At 33.4% G+C, this 25,591-nt stretch overlaps 4 protein-coding genes, 1 long non-coding RNA gene and 2 other non-coding genes across 11 annotated transcripts; 3 read left to right on the top strand and 4 right to left on the bottom strand.

Annotated features, from left to right (window-relative positions):
- Positions 1 to 490: 490 nt before the first annotated feature.
- Positions 491 to 1,771, bottom strand: LOC107991117 (uncharacterized). The gene is made up of 2 exons (XR_001763002.2): positions 1,383 to 1,771; positions 491 to 1,083 (listed from the first exon to the last, which is right to left on the bottom strand). It is a non-coding gene; the product is annotated as an uncharacterized LOC107991117 (long non-coding RNA).
- Positions 811 to 895, bottom strand: LOC127148335 (small nucleolar RNA SNORD24). The gene has a single exon (XR_007819210.1). It is a non-coding gene; the product is annotated as a small nucleolar RNA SNORD24 (small nucleolar RNA).
- LOC127148337 (small nucleolar RNA R12) lies at positions 1,001 to 1,075 on the bottom strand. The gene has a single exon (XR_007819212.1). It is a non-coding gene; the product is annotated as a small nucleolar RNA R12 (small nucleolar RNA).
- Positions 1,772 to 3,002: 1,231 nt separating the features above from the next.
- LOC103492408 (pentatricopeptide repeat-containing protein At5g56310) lies at positions 3,003 to 5,954 on the bottom strand. Its single transcript, XM_008452771.3, has one exon. It carries the CDS (start codon positions 5,861 to 5,863, stop codon positions 4,217 to 4,219), a length of 1,647 nt encoding a protein of 548 aa, XP_008450993.1. The 5' UTR covers positions 5,864 to 5,954; the 3' UTR covers positions 3,003 to 4,216.
- A 2,296-nt stretch (positions 5,955 to 8,250) lies between these two features.
- Positions 8,251 to 13,450, top strand: LOC103492403 (transcription factor Pur-alpha 1). Of its 4 annotated transcripts, none has more exons than XM_008452757.2 (6): positions 8,251 to 8,485; positions 8,881 to 9,267; positions 9,367 to 9,414; positions 12,371 to 12,511; positions 12,617 to 12,859; positions 12,989 to 13,450. In XM_008452757.2, exons 2-6 carry the CDS (start codon positions 8,941 to 8,943, stop codon positions 13,139 to 13,141), a joined length of 912 nt encoding a protein of 303 aa, XP_008450979.1. In that variant the 5' UTR covers positions 8,251 to 8,485; positions 8,881 to 8,940; the 3' UTR covers positions 13,142 to 13,450. The 4 variants fall into 4 exon arrangements, with proteins under 4 accessions (XP_008450979.1, XP_016900995.1, XP_050937352.1 ...); XM_051081395.1 differs by lacking the exon at positions 8,251 to 8,485 and adding an exon at positions 8,488 to 8,595; XM_017045506.2 differs by having other exon boundaries at positions 8,318 to 8,485; positions 8,881 to 9,414.
- A 2,224-nt stretch (positions 13,451 to 15,674) lies between these two features.
- On the top strand, positions 15,675 to 19,690 carry LOC103492404 (protein FATTY ACID EXPORT 2, chloroplastic). The gene is made up of 4 exons (XM_008452759.3): positions 15,675 to 16,148; positions 16,237 to 16,500; positions 16,601 to 16,735; positions 19,275 to 19,690. The coding sequence occupies exons 1-4, from the start codon at positions 16,025 to 16,027 to the stop codon at positions 19,412 to 19,414; spliced, it is 663 nt and encodes a 220-aa protein (XP_008450981.1). The 5' UTR covers positions 15,675 to 16,024; the 3' UTR covers positions 19,415 to 19,690.
- Positions 19,691 to 20,587: 897 nt separating this feature from the next.
- On the top strand, positions 20,588 to 24,989 carry LOC103492539 (vacuolar protein sorting-associated protein 27). Of its 2 annotated transcripts, XM_051081394.1 has the most exons (11): positions 20,588 to 20,644; positions 20,764 to 21,000; positions 21,157 to 21,213; positions 21,318 to 21,385; positions 22,260 to 22,476; positions 22,554 to 22,651; positions 22,788 to 22,833; positions 22,924 to 22,983; positions 23,053 to 23,103; positions 23,200 to 23,278; positions 24,552 to 24,989. In XM_051081394.1, the coding sequence occupies exons 2-11, from the start codon at positions 20,920 to 20,922 to the stop codon at positions 24,620 to 24,622; spliced, it is 828 nt and encodes a 275-aa protein (XP_050937351.1). In that variant the 5' UTR covers positions 20,588 to 20,644; positions 20,764 to 20,919; the 3' UTR covers positions 24,623 to 24,989. The 2 variants fall into 2 exon arrangements, with proteins under 2 accessions (XP_050937351.1, XP_050937350.1); XM_051081393.1 differs by lacking the exon at positions 20,588 to 20,644 and having other exon boundaries at positions 20,715 to 21,000.
- Positions 24,990 to 25,591: the final 602 nt, after the last annotated feature.

The raw sequence follows: 25,591 nt of genomic DNA, 5'->3' as shown, positions 1-25,591 counted from the left end.
GGGACAATTTTTGGGATTTAAAAAAATCAAAGATAATGTCAACTTATTCTATTTATAAAGGAAGCAAGATTTCTTTCCTTTTTATGATGAGGAAATCCTATGCGAAGTGACAAGGTAATAATAGCTTGATCCCACTACACCGTTGGGCTATGGACCTTCTTCGGTCTATCAAAGCCATCAGTTTTTTGAATACTTCTTAACATCATCACAATCAATGAGATGCATTGTTTGTATTTTAATATACATGAAGTTATAACATCATCATATGTTATAACATGATCACAAATTTATAGACGTCGCAACGATAGAAATCAAAATCCAATTCAGTTTGCCTTTATTTAATTTTGAATTGGATTTTGTTTTTGCTAATATTATCAACATATGCATTAGAAATTCTACAGGTATTACACACTAATTTTAAATTGAACTTCTTTTACTATTAGATAATATACTATTTCCATTACCGAACAGAAATTGAAGTCTTTGTTTCTCTCTTTTTTCTCAACATAAAGATGGACAATGTGAATGTTAGTATTAGATATTAGGGATGACTTATCGTTGAACTTCGATCATCCTAATCAATATGGTCTCGTATGAGTTATCAAAAGTGCAAAGGTGACAGTCATTAGGCTATCACCTTTTAATTTAATTTCTATAGTCTCGACGTCTATAAATTTGTGTTAAATATAAAATAGATTTCAAGAATATATCTTACGAACTTCACACAAAATTCAGTTATACATGGATTTTATAGCATATTGAAGAAAATTTTGATATGAAACTTAGAAAAATGGAGATCAATTTTAGAAAGGCCTCAGAGATCTTGGTGGTTAGTGATCGTCATATGGTATTAATCCATCAAGAGTAGCAAATATTTATAATCACATCACCGGCCTCGTTAATAGAAACAAAAAAAAACATACAAACAAATCTTTCATACATTCAAATGAAAAGAGTAGAAAATCAGAAGTGAAAAAAAGAGATGAGAAAGTAGTTTTGATGTGATCAGAAGTAGCTGGTTGTAATATCATGGATTATCATTGGGAATCCGTCTGATTTTTTTCATCCTTTCACATCATAAACCTCAACATCAAAAACCAAATCCAATTAAACAAGAAATAAATTATACAATGCATAAACAGAAGGAATAACAAAATCAATACCAGTCACGGAAGATTTATTTAAAAAAATGGAAGGCATAAGAAACTAATGTAAGAAAATCAACAAAATCGGAATTCAACGCGAAGAAATCGATATCAAACACGGTAGATTCAAAAGAAAATTGGAATTCAACAACGAAATCAACGAAACTAATCTAAGAAAAGTTAACGGAACCGGAAATGAGAACGAAGAAATCAGAAGGAATAACAGAATGTATCTACCTTGTCACCGAAACATCCCACTGTTCCAAGAAGAGGAAGGAGGAGATTCGGAGCTAAAGGGAGAAATACACATAGAAGTTATATGCATACCGACCTTCCGTATCGCCTAACGATAGATTCTCTGATCGATTTCCATATCGGCAGATCAGAGAATTGCAATATTAGGCTTCTTTCTCCGTTGCGAAAATTCAACAAATAAAATCAAATGAAGAGACAAATGTTCAAAGCTTAAGAGATCTAACACTGAGAAATATTAAAAAAAAAAAATCATAATAATAAAATCGAGGAGAGAAGCTTCGAAGAGTTTGCCGAAGATTTGGTTATGAGGATTGTTAGATGCGGAGGTTTTTATAGAGTGGTGAGAAGAAACCCTAACCCTAAAAATTGTAAAGGCCCATTAACAAATAGTTTTTTTTTTTTTTTTTTTGTTAGAATAATCGTTTTTAAAAAAATTGGAAGGAATTTGTTGAAAATTAAAAAAAAGAATATTAGAAAAAGCAGTGCAATGAATTTTGTGTTTTAGTTGATTCTTTTTTTTCAAGGAAACCTCGAAATAAATATTTAGTTGTTTTTGTTGTTATTTTATTAAGGTTAAAAATATAAATTTTATTCCTACGTTTTAAAATGAGGAATCATACAAAAAAAAAAATGATAAAATGGACAAATTATTTATGCAAAATCAAGTATAGTAAATTTATGCTTTTTGTTTTTTTGTTTTTTTTTTCGTTATTCTTGAAAAAGTCCGTTTTAAAATTTGATAAACTTTAGTTTATATACTTTCAATTTTCTAGTCTTGGTCATAGTCTCTATACTTTCAACCAAACTACGTCAAACAGATTAAGTTGTGAGTAAAAGTCTGTTAGTTGGTTTAATTTTTTGGAATATTTTTAAATTTTTTGATTTAGTATTTTTTAAATTGACACCGATCGATCTCTCTCATACTTTAAATAGACCGTCTTTAGTTCGACTAACTCATTTTTTCGAAATATCATGCTTTCCTCTACTAATTTTGTAAACAGTGTTAGAAAAATTAACTTTGAAATACTAAATTTAAGATGTATCGAAAGTGTAGAGCTATAATTTGATAATTTGGAGTAGAGAAATAAAATCAAACAAACTTCGATGAGGATTAAAATGACACTTTAACCTATTCTTTTTACCACACGTTTTCTTTATTTCTATTTAATAACCAAGTTTTTATTTTAAATGAATAAATTTGGGGTCGTTTTTTCTGTTAGCAATTTGAATGATTCTATTATGCTAAGTTACAAAGTTGATTTTTTTAAAATAGAATCTATATTTTCAAATATAACAAAGAAACGAAATTTATTTTAAACATACAGTAAAATTTCATATTCTATATCATAGAAATGGATAGAATGAAAATTTACCATAGTTTCACGATAGTTTTGTTATTTTCATAATTTCTGTTTAATCTTTACTTATTAAAGTTCAAAAATTCACTCAAATATAAAATTGAATATTTCATGTTCTATTTGACATAAAACTAAGTTTATATTTAATAGATAGAATTGATTTTTTTAGATGTTTTGAATTTCTAAATGATCTATTAAACATCAAGTTATTATTATTATTATTTAGAGTTCTACGCAAATATCCTTCTTCTTAAAAGATCAATATATATATAAAATAACACAAAAATAGTAAAGACAAAACAGAAGACACATTGTTTCGATAATGCTTAATCCAAGAAAGTTCATTTGATCCCACACCTTGGGAGAGACTAAAAGAAGTAACAACTATTTGCAACAAACTAAAGCATCCCAAGAGTCAAAATTGGAAATTGCATGGTTTATTTGAGCATCATGAAACTTTCTAGAAGGAAAAAAAAAAAGCATGACCTTTCAACTGAAGATATCTCATTGTAGAAACTGAGAGTGAGAGCTGCAAGCTTTTGACCTCAAATGAAACTATAATCCTAAGAAGACTCTCTTTATGTCCATTATCCTTGCTTCATTATCCATGGCTGTTCCAAATATTACCCTTGTCCTTTAGGAGTAGCAAGAAGATGTCAAACCTGTTCAACTCCTTTCAGTTATTTCTAATCGTTTTGGTTGGACAAGTTCACTAACATCCCGATCCCGCTAACCACCTGACTTCAACTTCCACATCAGCACAGTGATTGAATCTTGAACTAAAACTTGTACCTTAAGGTTGAAGAATTCTGTCAAAAAATGAAATGATGAATGAAGTCTCTGGCTCACCCAAGACAGATCCTTTGCACAATGCACCGACAATAGGGATCTTGACCCCAAGTGTCTAGAATATGGCGATCTTTTGAATTTTTTAGGAAAAAATTTAAGGGTGGATTTGAACCATCGACTTTTGAGATGGTAATGGTTCGATACCTTATCAACTGAGTTATGCCAACTAAGCTAATCAACAAACAGCGTAGAGATGAAATAGCTCCTGCTTCACTTGGCAATGCAGAAAAAACTCCGGTTGGATCAAGAAGTTTGATTACCATGGCTGGATTATGAAGCTTCAATCTTGCTTGCCCTTCTCCAACTTGGGCAGTATTGCCATGTTGACTCTTCGTATGAATTCATTTTCTCTGAATTCCCCATACAAAGTATTTCGAATAAAAGTTACATTTTAAAGCCTAATTTTTCACTTTTCATTCAAAAGTTACTGTTAAAATCTTTAGTCTTACAAAACAGTCCCAGAAGTCCCAAGGTCAAATGGTTTCTCACGATCTGGGACCAAATGTCCCAAATAGACTGCTTTGTAACATTAAAATTTAATATCGACGGCAAAAGGTGAAAATTCTTTCAATATTTTTTAAGAATGAATAATAATGAAACCAATTCATATCATTCATCGTAGTTAAGAAACTTACACCATTCTTCCTGATACGATCCAGCCATTTTCAACTGCAGAATTATCTTGCATAATACATGATAAACCTCATGTACATGGGAATCTGACTTATCTCCAGCGAGGAATTCATACACTCTGTTATTGATTTCGATAACACTTCCACCCGGAGCCTTCTTTACACCTGCATTTCTCATCAACTTCCTCACCGTTCCAGATTCATTCCACCTACCAAGAGCAGCATATGTATTAGATAAAAGCACATAATTCCCACTATTTTCAGGCTCCAGCTTAGCAAGATGCTTCAAAGCCTGCTGTGCAAGCCCGGCATCTTTATGTGTATTGGAAGCAGCAAGAAGAGACCCCCATATCATGGCATTTGCTTCAAATGGCATATCATGAAGCAGTTTATGTGCTTCTTGTAGATAACCAGCACGAGCCAACAGATCAATCATACAGCCATAGTGCTCAATTTGTGGCTCAATTCTGTACATTGATTGCATTTGATCAAAATAATAGCGACCCACATCGACCATCCCAACATGGCTGCAAGCAGATAGAATTGCAGTGAAAGTTACTTCATTCGGTCTAACTTTTTCCTTCTCCATTCTAAGAAACATATCAATAGCTTCTCGTCCAAGCCCGTGAAGAGCCAAGGCAGCAATCACGGTGGACCAAGTTATGACACTTTTCTGCTTCATATTCTCAAAAACTTCCAGTGCTCTTCTTATATTGCCTGACTTTGCATACATATCTATAAGAGCATTGTACAGTGGAACAATCCTACACAAACCATGCTTTTCAATATAGTTATGGATCCACTCCCCAAGTTCAAGAGCCCCTAGATCAGCACAAGCAGAGAGCACAGCCAACATTGCAATTTCATCGGGCTCCACTTCCTCAAGCTGCATCTTCCTAAACAGCTCGATCGCTTCATGGGGCCTATTGGTCTGTGCATACCCAGCAATCAAAGTAGTCCAAGATATCACATTCCTTTGAGGCATTTCATTGAACACCTTACGTGCATTCTTAAGTTCACCAATTTTAACATACCCAGCAACCATAGCATTCCACAAAGCCACATCCTTAAAACCAACAAAATCAAACTGCTTACGGGCATCAGAAACAAACCCACAAGAAGAATACATTTGAATCAAAGAAGTGGCAACATTCACATCCATATCCAACGCTGAAGAAACCGTCTGAGCATGAATCTGCCGCCCAACTTCAACAGCGGATAACTTAACAACAGCCTTCAAAACAAACGGAATAGAGTAGGAATCCGGACGCAGCCCATCAATCTGAATCCTGGTGTAAAGCCAAATGGCGTCAATGGGAGAAGATGTCTTAGAAAGGGCTTTAATGGCGGTGTTGTAGAGACGAAGATCGGGGTGGGCTTTGTTTGAGAAGATAGAAAAGGCGTATGAAGAGAGGCCAAGCGAGGTACAAGCGTCGATGAATTGGGAGAGAAAGAGATTGTCTTGATCAAGAGCTCTATGCAACATGAAGCCATGGACTTGATAAAGGTGAAGATGGTGGCGGCAGTTGCTAAGAAGAGAAGTGAACTGAAGAGGGGATGTGAAAATGGAGGGTCTGAAAAAGGAAGACGACGACTTGGAGAGGAGGGAGAAAGACCAACACATTTCAAAACCTCCATTGGAGAGTGAACTCCATTGCAATGTTTGTAAAGATTATGTCTTTGGCTTTTTTTATTTAAATATTACGTTGTTTATAACTGAGAATAGAGAGATTCCAATTACAAAATTTTCGATGATTCTAATATTTATTTTAAAATATAAAATAATATTATAAATTTAAAATTTGGCAAGGTTGTAATCGTTATAAATATTATCGTCTAAGCAACTTTGATTTTTAATTTTTTCTTAATTGAATATTTATTTAATTTTTAATTTAAGCCTTATTAATTATATTTAAACTAATATAACTATTATTATTTTTAAATATAACAAAATGAACTAAACTATTTATAAAATATAACTTTAATACTAATATAAATACTAATAATACTAATGGATGTCAACAAATACTAATAAACTATGTCATCTTATTATTTATGAATAAGAAATTTTAGAATTGTCATCTCATTTACTAAAATAATTGAATTTTGGATTAATTAAAAATTAGAAAATTAGCATGTGTTCCAAATTAAAATCATAGATATAAATTGATGTCACATGTTTTTATTACGAACGTTAGATCAAGTTAATTATTTTTATCGAAAAAAATAAGCTTAATTTAGCTCGTAAGTTGAGCTAATGGGTCGATTCATGGACAAACTAGGTTGAATTTTATAAAAGCCCACTAGATAACTCATAGAGAAGTTCTAGAAAGTCTTAAAAAATTCTATAGTTGACCGTCTCGAAGATTGAAGCTTCCCTGAAAATCACTTTCTTCCAAGATCATCATCCGCTTACTTAAAAGTGTAAGCATCCAACTTGAACATCATCATCCGCTTACTTAAAAGTGTAATCATCTACATCCGCTTCCTCAAATCAAACGTAAGCATTCAATCGAGAGACGAGGAGACGATCAAATTCTAGAGATCAAACCACGTCACATCAAATCAACTAAGCACAATATCAACAAAAATCCAACTCCACAAATCAAATTTCTCTGAAAATATAGTGTGAACAAAAATATTTTTTCTTATAATTATCTAAAAAATAATTATAGTATTAAAATTTAAAATTAACATTAATATTGATGAAAATAGAAAATTTTAATAATCATAATTAAAAACAACTTTTTTTTTGTCATTTTAAGTCTAATTTCTATTCGATTTATATATTTTAAAATACTCAACTTTGTTTCTAAGTCTCAACATTTACAATTGTACTATTGATTTTTATTAAGTACTCAGATTTTTCTACTTTAACTATTTATTGAAATTTTGAGGTTAAAAAATAAAATAAAATTTACTACTTACTCAAAGCATTATTCTATCTCCAAAATAAGTAGTGTTTTTATTATGGGTACTTATGCGTGTTGCCATTTTACTCGTCTTATCCCAATCTACGACGACATTTTAGATTTTTCGGGTGACATTCAATTTTTTTTTTATAAAGATTATAGCTATAACACAAAAATGAACATCAAATCTATATAGCTTCAAATAAAGTTTGGTCTAATCATATGCTCGTTTACATAACATCTCATAGTAACTAGAATTTGTGGATAATTGTTGGAAAGTAAATGATCGAGATAATAAGTTTTTTTTTCTACGTCAGGCAAAGTGAGGAAGTCGAAGTTTTAAACTTTAAAATTGATATTTGTCTAAGCGTAAAACTAATTAGATGTTGGCTCAATACACCAGTAATGTAGCAATGTTTTAGATTACGACTTTGGCGATTAACTTGAAAATTTCATCGATCAAATGTTTTATTGTCCATGTTGAGCTCTTATTGTGTAGGGGTGGTCTTTGAACCGTATCTTACAATACTCATCGATGATTGTGACCCGTTAATAGGCAAGTTAAAAGTGAGAGCATTTTATATTTAGGTGGTCAATAGGAAATTAAACGTACCTTCAAGCAATTAGGACGTTGTACAAGTGAAATATCATTTTGTACCTAAAAATGCATTGTGGAAAATTTAACCCAAGAATAAATTGAAATGTATATCTCAATTCATAAAGAAACTTAACTAAGATTGTAACAACAATGTATAACAAAACTCACAAAACTAAACATGAATATTGTTGAGGGTTGTCTCATACAAGACTCAAGTTCCATGAAAATTGAGTGGCAACGTGGAAAAACACATATCCCAAAGAAGAAGAAGACAAGTGGAAATATAAGAGAAAAATGTGTAGATGTCAGACAAGAAGAAGAAGATCACGGGAGATAAGAAAAACTACGACAACTAGGAGGAAGATGTAAAAAGAAACCCTAAATCAATATTAAAGAGAATGATATAATTTCAACGAAGAACGACAAGATAAAAATGAACCTTGAATTTTTTATTTTAAAATGTTACTTTGGACCTTAAAATTAGTATTTTTTTTGACTATTAAATCGAACTCACATGTTTTTTTCCATATGAAAATCACATTCATTCAAAGAAAAAATTTAAAATATAAATCATAAATGAAAAAGAAAAAAAAAATAGCGTGGTTCTTCTTCTTACAAAGAAGAGATTCATAGGATACTGCCACTGGGCATTGGCCATTGTTATCAAAAAGCTCAGCCTTTGACCCAAGTTGACTTTGGAAGATTGTCAAATATTACCCTACAGTGGGTTTCACAGGTACTCTATGAAAATCAGCTTCGAAATATGTTTCTTCTTCCTCATCATCTTTCATTGTCATTTTAATTTCAATTTCCAACACTTAAAAACCCCTATCACAAATCGTTCATGTAATTTCTAACCCTAATTTTCCAGAACCCCTTTTTGTCAAAATCCTTTTTTTTTTCTCTCCTTTTCTCTCATGGGGTTCACTTATTAGATCTCCCATTTCTAGGTTTCTGATTATTTTCTTGTATTTTGGTTGTATACAAGGCATTTGGCGGGTTTTTGCTTCGATTTCTGTTCGAATCGGGGCTCGTTCGTTTTAATTTCTGTGTAATTTTGTCTTTTTTTGTAAACCCAATTGAAGAAAATAGATGCTGATTTATTGAATTGAGATTCTTGTACGAATTTAGATAATCGCTTAAATCGTGGGGAATTATAAGTAGAAACCGAGTCAGAGCTGGGAGTGGAAGATGGAGGGGAATTCCGGCGGAGGTGGAGTGGGAATTGGGGGAACGACGGCAGGTGGCGTGGCGGCGGGAGGAGGGGCTGGTAGTGGCGGAGGGAATGACGTGGAGTTGATGTGCAAAACACTGCAGGTGGAACACAAGCTGTTTTACTTCGATCTGAAGGAGAATCCCAGAGGTCGATATCTGAAGATTTCAGAGAAAACATCGGCTACAAGGTCAACGATCATTGTTCCTTTCTCTGGGATTCCATGGTTCTTAGATCTCTTCAATTACTATATCAATTCTGATGATCCGGAAGTTTTTAGCAAGGAATTGCAGCTGGACACAAAGGCATCTTTGTTTCTCTTCTTTCTCTTTTGCTTTTTAGTTTATCTCTTCGTTCTTGTTGGTCAACTTTTGCCTTTTTTATGTACTCATTTTGCCTTTCAGGTGTTTTACTTTGACATTGGCGAGAATAGGAGGGGTCGTTTCTTGAAGGTAAATTGCTTTTCCTGCTACCCCTATTGTTTGTTTTTTTTCTCTCGAGATTCCAACTTTCTGGAATATCCATTTTTTTCTTGAAATTACTCTCTGCAGTTTGTTTGTTTGATTCTGCCAAATTAGTGTTGGATGGATCTGCATAGATTTGAGAACGGGATTGGTCTTGTTGATCTAGAGTTTCACTTAAAATTTGCAGTGCTTTAGAAAAAGCTGATCCTCATGTCTTTTCTCTTGATGATTTTTTTCTGAAACTTTTCTTTGGTTGAAGTTCTACTTCTGCCAAGTTTTTTCAGCTTCTGGTGCTCAAGAAATTAACTCTTATCAGAGAGAGAAGAAAAGTAATGAAATTACTTGAACTTTGAGTTAGTTATCCAATCATATTCCATATCCTGTGTCCTTTTAAAGAAAAAGACCACTCTTTATTTTCTTGATGACTTTTATAGCTTCCATTTGGGAATACTTCCAAATGCATCTTTCCAAATATGAATTATACTATGATTTATGGAGATTCCTTAGCAGTTTGACTTGCCTTTTTCTTGTTCTTTTGCTTTTCTCTTTTTCTCGTTTTTTTTCCCTAAAAAATGTTTTTCATCCATCTTTCTCGTTCACCTATTCATCTGCCGTAGTATGAAGACTTATGGCAAGCCAAAGGTTCTTTGCAAAATAATTAGGTTTATGAAACCGGAAGCCTAGTACAAAGGAAAAGACACGAATATGTTGGCACATGACTTTTCTAATCATTAGCATGGACATGTGAAGGACATAGAATTTAGAAAATGTCTTCTTAGTGTATATATTTTAAAATAATATAAGGATAATTGCAAAACCACCCTAGAGTACGGGGTAGTTGCAATTATACCTTTAAACTTTCAAAATAAAAAATTGAGCTCTCAAACTTATTCAAATTTTAAAATTTGATCCTCAAACTTACATAATTGTATATATTTTATTGATTATATAAGTTTGAGGAATCAATTCTTATCATTTTTGGGTTCAATTTTTACAATTATTATAAGCTTGAGGATCCGATTTTAACACCTTTAGAAGTTTAGGTGCTCTGTTATTATTGAAAGTTTCAGGGTGTAATTGCAATTACCACAATTTTCCCTATAATATACAATGATATTAAAGCAATTGGGCAATTTTTTATATATTTTTTAAAAAGTTTTCTGGAAGTTGATACCCAAAACACTTTCTGATACCTTACAAACATGTTTATATAATGAGTCCACATAGGCTAGAAGGTTCCATTTCAAACATTATTTACTGAATTCTCCAGATTTTTTCATCTGTGGCAACTTAAAAGAGGTTCTCCATCTAGTTTTACTTCACTTAATAGCCTCGTTTAGTTTTCTCATTCTAATTTTTGTGTTTCCCGTCTGGATGTTGGATACATTAAAGGTTATAGATGTAGATATGTTACCCAAGAAGTATGTCAACCATGGTTCGTATGCTTCCTCTAGAGCCAACTTTGTGCCACTAATACATTATAAATTGTTCAAAGTCACGTGTGGCTCTCTGCAACTTGATTTAAGCTAGTAGTCTAGTGTGCCTTCTCCTTGATTATTTGGTTTCAGACTGGATGATGCACATCAGGCATTAGTGTAGTCTTGAGCAAAGTGGTTCAAAGGCAAACTTTAGAACTTGCAACTAGGAAATTGCATTAATGGAGGTTGAAGCCAGCTTGTTTAGCTTTTCACTCTGAATCTGATGATAAATCTATTTGCCACTCTAGTCGTTAATTATTTTTTGCATGTGAGCATTTTCTGCACACTTTAAGTTTTCCCTCTTGCCTCATAACTCTCTAGTTTTTGTTTATAACAATTGTTCTCGGAATGGATTACTGGAACACAGTAATGTGACTAGACACTGAAACTAAAGACACGGCTGACACTTCATTTGACCCTAGTTATCAAAATCATTTTTCAATTCTGAGGATCAGACCTTGAAACTGGACGTGCTACTAAGTTAGGGCAAGGCTTGAATTGAATATTGAGCGTTGGAAATGAAGAGAGAAGGAAGTGTTGAAGTATAATAGCCTATTCTCTCTATGTCTGCTGTACCCAGCTTTATAGAAGTTCCATTCTTTCCACCTCCGTCTTTAGCCAGCCATTACCACTTTCTCCCCCGTAAAGGGGTTGACTTACTGTGCAAAATAACCCACACAGGCTGTCATTGTGTGGCAGTAGATCCAAACCGCCTTCGGTTCCATTACTCCTTCATACCAGGCTGCCATTGTGTGTCAGTCCACATCAGCCGAATCTGCAGTTCACTCATTCCCAGTCTACTCGTGTTCTGTCCCTTGACTATTGCTTGTTGAATCTACAATAAGCTTCCACGTGTACTACAGATCTCCAAGGCTCCCATGTTTCTTTCTACTTCAGCTTTTTAATCTTTTTGAAGTGTCTTTAATCAGAGATATGAATGTGTTGTGTAGTTTTATGAGTATAAATCAACTCTCTGTATTTTTTATATGATGTTTATAAATGGCTGCATATTATCATCAAATTTGTAACTGATTTCATTTTTTTTCTTTTAAATACCAGTGTGGATCTGAACCGTCAACCATTGACTACTTTGACCATATATCAGCTCTCATTTATTCTTATTCATTCCCAACTTAAATTCTGTTACAAGTAAACACCATTAATTCTGGGATTTGAGGGTTGGTAATTTGACCTCTTCAGCGATAGACACTATTGTGTGTACTGTTGTCATCTTCTCGATTGTAAGGCTTAAGATTAGGATTTTGTGAATTAGGGAACTCCTTCATCTACTGTTATTCTTCTTCTTTCGTTTAACAAATATTGGTGTTTTGGCCGAACTCTTTTCCCTTTTTTCTTCTGGTGCCTCAAAAAAAGCAAAAAAAAAAAAAAAAAGATTTTTGAAATCTGGTTTGTGGGGTTGTAAATAGAGCTGGCTTTTGGAATTTCAAATTGTGTCAACTGGGCAGGTATCTGAAGCTTCAGTTAGTAGAAACCGCAGCACCATTATCGTTCCCGCCGGAAGCAACCGGGATGAAGGATGGTCTGCATTTAGAAACATTTTGGCAGATATCAATGAAGCATCTAGGCTTTTTATACTGCCCAATCAGGTTTCTGCTGCTTATGTCTAGCTTCTCAATCATGCCTTTCGTAGGCTTACTTCCATCGATTTTCTTTTAACACAATTTACACCGTTTTCTATTTGCCCAAACCAGGAAAATTCTGAACATTCAGAACGTCTCGCCGGACTTTCGGATGATGTAGGAGCAGGCTTCATATCAGGTCATAGTAGTCAATCTGGGCCAACCTCTGACTTGAATGTAGATAGACAAGTAGACTTGTCAGCTCAAGATGAAATGGGGAATCTGGGTGTTTCAAAAGTTATCCGAGCTGATCAAAAGAGATTCTTTTTTGATCTCGGAAGTAACAACCGGGGTCATTTCTTGAGGATTTCCGAGGTATCAATCAAGAAAACTAATCTTAAGAGCCACAAATTTTATCCCTATTTAATCTGTTTCTGTCTGTCTTGCATGGTTCATTTCTTCAGTTTCTTGGTATGAAATTCACCTGAACGATATCGGTTACAGGTTGCAGGGGCAGATCGTTCTTCAATCATTCTCCCATTGTCAGGTCTTAAGCAGTTCTATGAAATAGTAGGACATTTTGTGGAGATCACCAAAGACAGGATTGAAGGAATGACAGGTGTGAATGTCCGAACTGTGGATCCACCTCAGAGATGAACGATATGGGTCCTGGGGGTTTGTGTTTATTCCTTTTAGTGTTTGTGTAGAGCTGCACGCATGCAGGTGTTCGAGTAGGGTTCAAATTTGTGGTCAGTGTGGTTTGATATTTTCCTGTCTTGATTTTCTAGTTCAAGTCTGAATAATCCATCCTGCTAGAGATTAGCAGAGGGTATGGAAAATGCTTGAGAAGCTTAATTATTCTTCCATGAATAACAACAGATAAAGAGAGAGAGAGGGGGGAAAGAGAGATGCTTGTAATTGTCACTTTATAATAATGGTGAGTTCAGGTGTGTTTTGTTCATTTCATTTGCTGTAGTTACTAACGATTTTCACTTCCATTTCCAGCCTTTCTGCTTTCATCCGAATAATTATTTTTGGATTGAGTTCAACAAAGTATGGAGATGAAACTTTGAACCACTTACCTTTCGTATGGGGGTAATGTATGTCTTATTTAGTTATGTTAGTAAAGTGTTTGTCATTGATTATATGAGTTGTTGAAATTGTTATTGTATATCCATTTTGGTTGGAAGTTGAAGAGCGTTTTCACAATATATATTGGTTATATATTCACAAATATTTGCTTCTTTAGATAAAAGCTCCATAACTGCTGCTGCTATGCACAAGTCTCCCTCAACAAGAACAAAAAAAAAAAAAGAAAAACAAAGAAAAGAAAACAAAGATGTAAGATGCTGTACTAGAGTGAGTGAGTTGAGATGGAAAATTGAATCTTTGAGCTTGTCGATGAATACACCAAACAATTAACATGTTTTTTATAATAAGTGATTCAATTATATTTCATTTAAGTATGCTTTACCAAACATAAGAAACAATTAAAAAAATTATCAAATAGTTTTTTAACGTAGCCTAAATTATTTTCTTTGTTGCTTTTATGAAAACCAAGTTTTACTTAACCTCTTCAATGATACATTCAACTCTTATATATTATTTTAGGTGATCAATCTAGATTAATAATAGAAATACATTCAATAAAAGCAATCTATGTTTAGGGAGTGACTAAAGTTACTTTATGTGCATAAAAGACTTATGTTCTCTTACATATTTGATACCCGAGAATTGTTTTTAGCTCGTGATGAAAAAAAAGAAAGATAAATCTTTAGATAAGATGGAGTACACCATTAAATGAAATTACAATACAAGAAACTATGATTTTAAAACAACAAACTGACCTAAACTTGTGAGGTTTCGTTGTCTTCCTTCCTCAATCAACTCTACTTCTTTTGTTAAGGATGGTTAGGCTTTTAACACCCCAAGTCTTTCGATGAGGGTACATCAAATGTGATAACAACCAAAGCTCACACATATTACATAGAAACAAAAGAACGAAATGCTTGAATAGAAAACTAGAGAGAAAATAACGTATAAGATTGTTAGAAAAGTGTGTATTAAATTCTTGCTTTGCCTTTATGCTGGTGTTTCTTTATGAAGTTTTACCCATATCCTTCATAAAACATTAAAATTCTAGGAAAAACACACACTCTAATAATCAAGAATAAAGGATCAAATTCTTTTTGATATCACGATCGGTAAACAAGCATGGAATCTTAAATAGTAATAAGATGACTTTGCAACAAGTGATTGGGGTAAGGTAAGTTTTTGTATAATATTATATAAAAAATGAACATTTCATATTTGGATTTATTGAAATCAATGTGTCCCTACTTATAGAACTATATCCACTAGAGGGAAATTTGCACCAATGATATAAAATAAGAGTTAAAATTGAAATAAGAGAAATTGATACTTTTTTAAAACCAATGAAAGATATCTTTTGCTTGTCATAATTGTGTAAAATTGTAATTTTAACCCTAAATGCATTCTTCTTCGTTTTACGACTTTTTTTTCTTCGTTTTCTTCCAATTGTATTCTTCTTTTTTTTAATGATTTTTCGTTTTATGTCTTTTTTTCTCGATTTTTTTTCCGCTACATTTCTACTCTTTCTATTTTTGTCTTTCTTTTATGTGTGGAGCATCAAGTAGCAAGCATGTAACATAAATAAAGTGTAGAGAATCAAGTATTAAACATTGAACGTTGAGCAGAGACTATCTAATATCTAGTATCGTATTGAGTATCAAGTAGCAAGGGTCAAGTATTAAGTATTGATGCTCAAGAATCTAGTATATAACATAGAGCATGTAACATAAGACATAAAGGATAGCAACATCAAATATTAAGCATTTGAGTATCATGCATTGTGCATCAAGTATTGATTAGCGTTCTCAATTGCAAGCGCACACGTGGTTTTTTTGAGACAAATTGGTTAATCACAAGTTGTTAACGTCTAACATAAGCAAAATGACATTTTTCTACTTTTTGAATGTGGGTCATTTTTCATTTGGATATCCAAACAGAGACCATCGGTACAAATCTCTCATACCTAGTTCACATGAACCTATTATAATTGAAAATTATAGTATTTTAGTCGTTTTTAAATAAAACCAGAGTTAAAAATTTTTAAAGTTTAAAATTTAAAATAATTGGAATTTGTATAGACACGATATGATTATAGTATTATATGTCCCATAAACCTCGAAGTCTAGCTTCTACTTGCAACATCTTGACATGTTTCTTCCTTGTCTTTATACTCACTTTTGAGAGACTCGACATTTGAAACGAGTATCGCTATGCAACATCTTGACATGTTTCTTTCTTGTCTTTATACTCACTCTTGAGAGACTCGACATTTGATGACTAGACATTTGAAACGAGTAACGGGAGCGAATAATGGAAGTATTTTTCTTTTTAACTTTTAAAATATCTAAATGGTCAATAAACTTTTAACTTTGACTCAACAAATCCACGTTGGAGAATCAATAAACCATTTTTGAGGTTTACACAAAGGATTCGCGAGCAAGAAGCAAAATGGCGGAGGTTTTAGCCGGAGTATCTCAGGCGTCTTTATTTTTCCGACCACGACTCGGTGGAACTCTCAGGAGCAACAAATTTTCCGTTAAACGCCTTCAATTTCAATCCACAATCGGTAGAGGTAAACAATCGAGTTTCTAACAGCATCATTCGATTCCCGTTTTATACTCTTTGGATAGGTTTAATGTTATATTTCACGTTTTCTATAGGAATTTCCTTTGATTGTAAGACGGTAGTATCTGCTATCCGTGCAACTGACTCCAAAAATGAAGACATTGACATTTATCCAGACACCACTGGCGGTGATTCTTCCGATAAAGGGATTGGAGGAGGTGGTAGCGGTGGAGGTGACGGTGGTAGAGGCGATAATGAGGGGAATAGTGGGGAGGGAGAGGAATCTAATGCTGACAGCCGGAAGAAAGCTTTGTCAATGTCGCAGAAATTAACTCTTGGATATGCTGCACTAGTAGGAGGTCCTTAACGAAATTCCAATTATTAATTTATGCGAAATGTAATTGTAATTATGTTTTTGATTGCAATGTTGATTCAATCCTTTTTTTTTTCACTTGGCAGTTGGTGGCTTAATGGGATATTTGAAAGGTGGTAGCCAAAAGTCACTATTGGCAGGGGGAGTCTCGGCCTCACTATTGCTTGTTGTCTTTAAACTTCTCCCTGACAACCCTGTTCTTGCATCGTCCTTGGGTCTTGGTAAGGAATCGACTGTGTATCTTTCAACTAGGTTTCATTGACAACCATTTGGTTTTCGAAAGTTAAGCTTAACCAAAGTTAAGCTCATAAATACTGTTTCATGTTTGAGTTTCTTTGTTTTGTTATCTACCTTTTAGTCATGTTTTCAAAATGAACGACAAGTTTTAAAATTTGGCTAAAAATTCAGATGTTAGATGAAGATAACGTAAGAAATTGCGATAAACAAACATAACTTTTAAAATCCAAAAACAAAAGCCAAATGAATATCGAAGGACTTTAATTACTTTAATTAGCATGGCTTTCCTAATCATGTAGTTGAATTGTTATCAACTATGGTTGTTACTTAGTCTACACACCGTCTTATCTGGAACTTCAAATTTTTGAATCCTGATTAGGAACAATGAGCCGATACACATCGTTTTGGGACGTATACACTATTTCTAGCTATGAAATAACACTTTCTTCCCTCTTCTTTGGATTAGATTTGGTTAAGCGTCTAGTCTAGTAAGTATAAAGATTAGTTATATGCCTTTGCTATAGTTTTCCAAGTGTTCGTTGTGGGATTTGTTAGTGGCACCGACAGTGGCAGTTGAACCCAAGGGAAAGCAGTGGGGAGTGAAATGTCGAAACATGAGGAGAATATTGACTGATCTGTGTTAGTCTTCCCTTAGGTTGTAGTCCAGTTTTCTTGAGTCACATCTGAATGTACTGACATTTTGTATCAACTTATTTTAGTTATTCTATACAATACTCTGGTTCCCAGCATACTAGTAGCAGACCGTTCATTCTTGAAAAGGGATTCAGAATTTAGAATTGGAAACTAGCTACACAAGTGGATACGGTGGTGTTTTCTTTTGGCATCAATTGATTATCGAGTGGGATTGGAACCAGGCCTGATATAATCAAAGCTGGATATAGCAGAGTTATCTTGGAAATCTAATTATTTTTCAATTTTCTTCATTAAAAAGCCTTGCACTACTTACTAACTTCCTTTTGTAAGCCTTGAATGTGGATCTACATGATGCATATATGGTCCAAGCTATTTCTAAATTCTGAGATTTTGAGCGAACATTTGATGCCGGTTGTGTTCACAGCTCACTCTTCTTATCTACAGTTTTTATATTAAAAGTTGATGCTGTTGGTGTTTTTGGGAAGAAACACACTTGCTCGGCTCTGAAATTAGTCACTGTTAGGATATGGATACCAAAGATAAAGAAAATACAAGTATCATAAAGATAGAAAGAAATATATTGCATTAGATTGAGAAATTGCAGTATCAATAGACTTTTGAGTGGACCATATCTCTCTCTCCGATTGAACAATCCATCTAAATGGTACCTCTTTTCCTTATGTCCCCCGACTTACCTTTTTTATAGCCAAGTTACTCCTCAACAAGGCTCTGTTGGCCAAATGGTTGTTGTGGTTCCATATGGGGTCCAGTTTCTTCTGGAGTAAATAAATTTGGGCCATCCCATTTTAAGTGGAGCTCAAGTCAGAGGCACATCCAGAAACCCTTGGGAAGTGTTGCAAAGTAGTTTCCATTCTATTCTTTTGTTGTTTGTAGCTCCATTGGAGATGGGAGAGCATTTTTCTGGGAGAATAGACTTCTCTACTCCTTATTCCCTCAAGGTGTGTTTGGCCCAAGAAGTTTGGAAGTAGGAGTATGGAAATAGGAATTGTGAACTGTACTCTTTGTTTGAGCGTTATTTGTTCGATAGGAAACATTGAATATGTTAATCTTCTACAATGCTTTGGAAGTTCGTTTGTTGGCTAGGGAGAAGCGTTATTTATATTTGGAGTCCTTGTCACTTTGAAGGGTTTTCTTTTAAGTTTGTTTTATTTTTTTATTGTTTAACTATTAGATAACATGAAATTCCATCTCCAATCCAATTGGAAATGAGAGAGTAGCTCATGTATCTTATAAACATTGTGAGATCTCTTGATTTTTCTAATGTGGGATTCTCAACATACCCCTTAAGATGGTGTCCTATTTACGTGTTAATCATTCATGGATCAAATCCCAATGTTTATGTTTGGACTGAATGTCCGTTTCGGCTTCATGGGCTATGATATGCTATTAGATAACATTACGTTCGTCTCAAAATCAATTGGTAATGAGAGTAGTAGCTCACATTTCTTATAAACATTGTGAGGTCTATTTGATGGGCTCCTTTCCTTATGTTGTATCTTAGATAAGAGTATGGAGGATACGCTTCTTTGGGAGTAGGACTTTGGTTATACATTTTGCTCTGCTTTCCAGTTTTTAGCCATTTTGTAAGATTTTGGATCGAAGTAGTGGATGAAATTTTTTGTAAAGTGTAGTTTATACAAAAAAAGAAAAAAGAAAAAAAAGTTTAGTTTCACTACAATATTGCCTTTTGCATACTAATATATTAGAATGATTATCATAAGGTCATCGTTTTAAGAAGTCCCAAGAAGAGCATATCGTTCGATCCATCCAAATATAGGGAGAAAAAGAAGTGTCAGTTAAATTAGTCTCCTAATTTAATCAAAACATGATTTTATTCTTAATCTACAGGCCTTTCTGCCGCACTATTGGTAGTAATGGGGTCTCGTTTCAAGAATTCGGGGAAGATATTTCCAGCCGGTATTGTATCTCTCGTGTCCTTTATAATGACTGGAGGTTACATGCATGGAATTTTGCGTAGCTCGCACTGAAATGTAATACGTCGAAGTTTTTAAAAATAAACGTTTGGTTCAGTTCGTTCGGCTCTTCGCTCTTAGAATGTATGATGTTTGAAAAATTGTTGGCAGCTTCCTTGGAGCCATGTCTTGTGATAGTCATTTGGATGTGTTCGTCTTTGTACAACTCTTTTTGTATTTGGATTGGAGTTTTAGGTCTGTGAAGTTGATTTTGATATACCTTCAACTTTGTACTCGACTCTTCAGGTGGGTAGATTAGTAGATGTTGAATGTTACAAACGTTTGTGTTAACCCTTGAAAATTTTCTTTTTAGTGGGTGATAGTAATTTTGGAGGTTTTTTTAAATCAGGTTGAAAGCCGTGTTTAAAAATATACTATACTATTTGACGACATTTTCAGTGATTAAAAGTGTTTTTTTTGGAAGTAATTTTAAACCAATTTTGAAATAAGTATCAAGCCTCTACTTTCCATTTTGTTTAAAAATGTAGTTTTAAAAATGTTTTCAAAATCTGAAGTAAATGAGGATTTTGTTTTAATTATATTATTATTTCAGTTTTTTTTTTATTATCTTCAATTTTCTAATCATGATTTTCACCACTATTAAATAAACACTTGAAATTCTAGTGAAATTTGAATACTATTTTTACTTCTTTAAAAATTAAAATTTTGCTTGGCTTTAAAATAGGGTGAAACCAAACATGGTCGTAATATCTGTTGAGATAAGAGGGAGATGGTAAAAGCATAGATGATCCCCTTTTCTTAGAAAGAAAACATGAACAATACTTATCGGTTAACTAACACCACAAATTTGATATCTTTTAACCTTCTCATAGAAAAGAACACCTTTAACTTTCCAACTATTACCTTATGAATTAAACTGTTTTTTAAAGTACTAATTAGACTCATAAATTACACATCCATCCATTTAGACTTTTAAATAAAAAAAAAACATGAGGTTGCATCAATTAAAATACTTATCCAATAATTATATTAATTTAAATACTAAATGGTATGCATATAACTTTAATTATTCATTTGTAAAATCAACATTTGAAGAAACCTACGCATTACATATTCATGAAAGTTTGAACTTTTTAATTTAAAAAGTGCAAATATAATAACACGATCTATAGTGTTTATATATTTGCAAAAAAAATAACACAATCTACGAATATTTGTATATTTGTGTCTATTGGTATTCAAATAGATACCGATAGTTTATGAATATAGAGAGGGATAGGAATGGTAGTGTATTGCAATAGTCTATACGTATCTTTTGAATAAAAGAATACTTTGGAATAATTGTTAATTTGGATAAGGCATTTAATTTCTTTTTCTTTTTTATTTGTTGTAAAATTTCGCAGTCGGAGTTCCCAAGTTCCGCTGCCAGTTTCTTCCTCAGCTCGGAACTCGGAGGAGATCACCGCACTCCGCCGCGCACGACGGTGGTTCCTCTTCGTCAAGATTAACTGAAACCATCAATTAAACAATCGGAGGATCGATCGGCGGATATCACAAAAATGTCGGTGGAGCCGCCTCCTTTCCAAGAAGCAGCACGCTGCGATGTCTGCAAATGCAGTTTCAACACCTTCCGGCGACGGGTACCAAATTCCGATTCCTCTATAATATAATCAACTTCTTTCACATGATTCAGATTGAGCTACTGCATGTATGATTGATTTTGATTCTGTTTTGACTTTTGAGCTGAGATTTGAATTGTTCTGCGTTTTTTTTTTTGTTGGAATCTTTGTTTGCAGCATCATTGCCGATGCTGTGGAAGGACGTTGTGTCATGAGCATTCTTCTTTTCAAATGGTGTTCTTCTTTTTCTCTTCCTCGTTGATTGATTGGTTTAATGGGGAATTAATTTATTGTGATCTAATTGGTATATTATGTGTTCTTGTTTGTGTGAATCTCAGGCCTTGCCGCAGTTTGGTATTCATTCATCTGTTAGAGTTTGTGCTGACTGTTTTAATAACTCCTCTCAGTAAGTCATGTTTAAATTTAATCATACGCTGTGTCACATTTTTCCTTCCTTATGCGGAGTCTTTTGCAGCTTCGAACTTGAGATTTCATGTTATTAGTTTCAAGGTTCTATATTATTTTTCCTGCAAGGATACTTGAAAGAAGACGGTTAGAAACTTACAAATTCTAACTCGAACCAGACGTTCCTGTATGGACTTTCTCTGTACAAGGATCCAAAACTTTTGAAATTTTGGAGCTTGTTAATAAATATTCTGGACAAGTTAGAATCTGTGGTCCTTGTTTCTATTGAAGAAGGGGCCTACACCAATGCGTGTTATTCATGAAGTTTGCACCTTTATTACATTCTATTTCTTATTTTTAGCTTTCATGTGGAGAAACCATTGAAATTTTCAGTGGGTTTCCAATCTCATGGACAATGAGAATTTTCTGCTCCTGTTTGAATTAGTATGATCGGAACAAACATTCTAAAACCTTCTTTGAACATTCTTTAAAGCTTAACGTTATTCAAAACCACCAATGTTGAGGTGGTTGGATATTGATGAGTGATCTGAAGGCTGATGCTTGTGTGGGATGAAGCATTAAAGTTCTCACATCAGCTTTCAGCTCATTCTTTCTTGGATTTAATTATAAAAAATCATATACAGATTTTGGAAATTCTTGCCTTCCCTTGTCTCCTCCTAATAGTTGCTCTCTGAGGCATCCTTTTGAGCTCTCAATTTTAGGCAAAGATTGAACCTAGTATTTAGCAGCCTTATAAGATTACATCTATAGAGTTCAGCTTTTTAAAGAAAGATCTTTCAGTATTTAAACTTTAATGTAAAAATTATCTTCATCATATAAACTAGTGTAAATTTACTGAATCTACTTTATTACAGATCTAAAGTAGTTGGTCAACCGCCATCATTAGCTGTAGTTGATCAAGTAGGAGATACAGTTTCCCAATTAAGCCTTGATGGGGATCTAAATTCTGAGCCTAAACCAGCTGTGGAGCATCAACCTGCATTGGGAATTCCAGATTGCAAGTGTGGAATGCCATTATGCATCTGTGAAACTCCAGCTCAGCCAATGGAAACAGAAGCAGTACCTTCGCAGGTTTTAATATTCAGTAATTTCTAGTGCTCCTCATGTATCAGCCCTCCCCTGATGAAACTTGATTGTTCTTGTGGCAGAAAAAAACAGCTTCTACCTCTACTCAGTACAATCCAAAACCAAAGAAAACCGACTCCAATCTAAGGAATAGAGGATCTACCTCCAACAGCAAGCTTCGGTCTGTTATCTGGAGTTTGTTTTATTCTGATAGGATTGAGCCATATTTTATTACCCTCTTTATCACTGTTAGTATTATGGAATTTGAAGGATAAGTCCGATTTTAATCTGCAGTTGTAATTCATATCATTAAACAGGAATCTTGCTGATGAATCGAGGATTAATTATGAAGCAAGTGGCGAGGTATATAGTCTATATCATCTTAATATTCCTTTGATGTCCGTCAAAAGGTTTGAAGTTGCGCTTCATCTTTAGAATTTCACGTTCTTGCAGGGGCTAAGGGAAGCAATCAAGAATGGTGACACGATTGCTGTTAAGAAACTTTTGAGCGAGGTACTTACTAAATGCCTTTATAAAAATCAAAATAGGTAATGGAATTATTGACTCTTCTCATGTTGGCAGGGTGTAGATGCAAATTATCACGATAAACAAGGACTGTCTTTGCTGCATGTGGTATAAAATCTTTCTTTCTTTACCCCACCCAGCAAAACATGGCATTCATTTCAGTTTAGAGGTATAATATGACAATTAATATTTATTTGGATGTAGGCGGCGGTCTTTAATCAGACTGATATTGTTTTTGCCCTCATTGAAAACGGGGCTAGCCTGGACTACAAAAATGCTCAAGGTAACTACTTATCAATGTTACTGGATCTTGATAATAGTATCGAGTATAAACTGAGTGTCTTAACATTTATATCCAATTATACTTAAGGTGGGACTTTGAGAATTTTGAGTGTTTAAAAAAACTGTCTTGAAAACAGCTTTTGTTTTTGTATTTTGTTGTTTTTCTTCTTCTATTATATGTGCATTGAAATTACTGTGCTTATTTTTCAAAAAAGGAATGTCTCATTCAATTCAAATGTTTCTTCTGAAAAGTTTCATTCTAAAAGACCGAAGCTGTTCGGAGAGACAAATTTCAAACAACTCTTGCTCATCAGTTATCAGTTCCATCCATCCTTTTCTCTTTCTTCAAGCTAGGTGATTAAAAACCAAAGAACAGGAATAAACATAGCTAGTTTCCGTGTGATTGCATGTACTAGATAAGTATAACGTTCTGGTGGTGTGTGAAAGCTGTTAAAGTATGGTTAGCTTCTCTCTAGAAATTAAAGATCTTAACTCACGGTTAACTTTTTTAATATTATTACTAAGGTATTATTCATTCACCATCTAGAAAAAAAGAAAAAAAACCTCTGGCCGATGTTCGTGACCGAGTTAAAGCTTGGATGTAACTTTACTTAAAGATAAGATCAGGCAATAAGTTTGCTAGAATTTTGAGTTTAGGGGTGTGAAATATCTAAACTCTCCTATATTTTCCCTTTGGCTTTTGAAAAACTAAGCTTACAAATAGTCTTTGGGTTTCTTTGTTTTGTTATCCACTTTCTAACCATGTTTTTTTTCTAAAATCATTTACAACCTTGAACAATATCTGTTCTATCAGTTCGTTTTTTAAATTCATACAAAGTTTGGAAAACAAGAAAAGGTAGCTTTTGAAGACATATTTTTGTTTTTTGGAATCTACAATTCCAATCTTACCTTAAAGAAGATGAGAATATCATTGTAAAGAATGGTGAGAAAACAAACACGATTTTCAAAACTTACAAGACCAAACAGTGACTCACCTAGAAGTGAGCATAATTGGAAAGGGATGAAAAGGAGAGGATCTCTCTTATTTAGAGCTTTATGCTATTTGTAGACTTAAATTAACTACAAGAGAGGAACACAGAATCCGTACAACATTTTATGATTGCCCAAGATAAAAAGCTCAGATTAGGGGTGAGGGTTGGTTTTTAAGAAAACCTAGTCCGGCTCCAGTTGATTTGAATTAAAACAGAAAATCGAACCAATTCAGTTTGGTTTCTTACGCCCTGCATAATGATTCATTGTTGCCACTGCCACAGGAGAGACACCATTGGATTGTGCTCCGGCTTCTTTGCAATATAAGATACGAGAGAAGATGGAAGGACAATGAGCAAATGAGGAGATGACTTCCCATCTTTTTCCAGTAAATAATACTTCCATAATCTCTGCACTAGTGGCTTTACTCTCTCTTTTTTATTTATTTATTTATTTTTATGACTTTTAAGTAATTGTATAAACCATAAATCTTTGATTTAATCTATCCTTTTAGATGGTCTCTGTAGTGAGTGATGTTTTAGAGGCTGGTTGGGAGCTTAGTTGAAAAGCTGTATTTACTTTCCAAAACAAAATAGTTAGAGAGATATTTGGATGTCTCTTGAGTTTCTAAATTTGTTTTTGTGCTTCCTTTGACTTTTTGGGAACCGAGTTGCAAAGTTTGATGTGTGTAAGTTTGTGATGTATGATTTTATTTTGTTTTATTTTTGAGTTGGTTAGTCTAGGGTGTTAATGTGGTTGGGTTGAACATCTTTTTAGATCCGACCTAATTGTTTGTATGGTAAGTTTCTTCGATCTAAATAACTGTTATTAAATAATGGTTTGGTTGGTTTAAGTTCTTTGGGATAGTTTATTTAACCTTTTGTTTTAAAAATAAGTTTAATGTTGATAATTTTATATATTATATTGAATAAACAAAAAATGTACATAATAACATATTACATTGCTGAATAAATAGAGACCAAATACTAATAAAGGAAACATCCAAAGATGAAAAATTAACAACCGAATTTCAAATTATATTAGGACTTTCTTTCCAAATTGTTAAATCTTTTGAAGGGTTGTTGGAGAATGAATTATCCAAAAAAAAAAAAAAAAAAAAAAAAAAGAGAATGAAACTAAAAAAACAAATATATCTATATATAATTATCTCATAAGGTAAAAGAAAACGTTTTTCAAAATTAATAATAAGTTTAAGTTGGTTTGAGTTATTTTGAGTGAAACTCATGAACCAATTTGAACTTACTAGTTGATAACTCAATTTGATCGTATTCAAGTTTTTAAATACACCTAATATAGTTCATTG

This window comes from Cucumis melo, chromosome 2 (genome assembly GCF_025177605.1).
Source record: "Cucumis melo cultivar AY chromosome 2, USDA_Cmelo_AY_1.0, whole genome shotgun sequence".
Lineage (NCBI taxonomy): Eukaryota > Viridiplantae > Streptophyta > Magnoliopsida > Cucurbitales > Cucurbitaceae > Cucumis > Cucumis melo.
The sequence above is the reverse complement of the archived record's forward strand: the minus strand, read 5'-3'. Positions and strand labels throughout refer to the sequence as shown.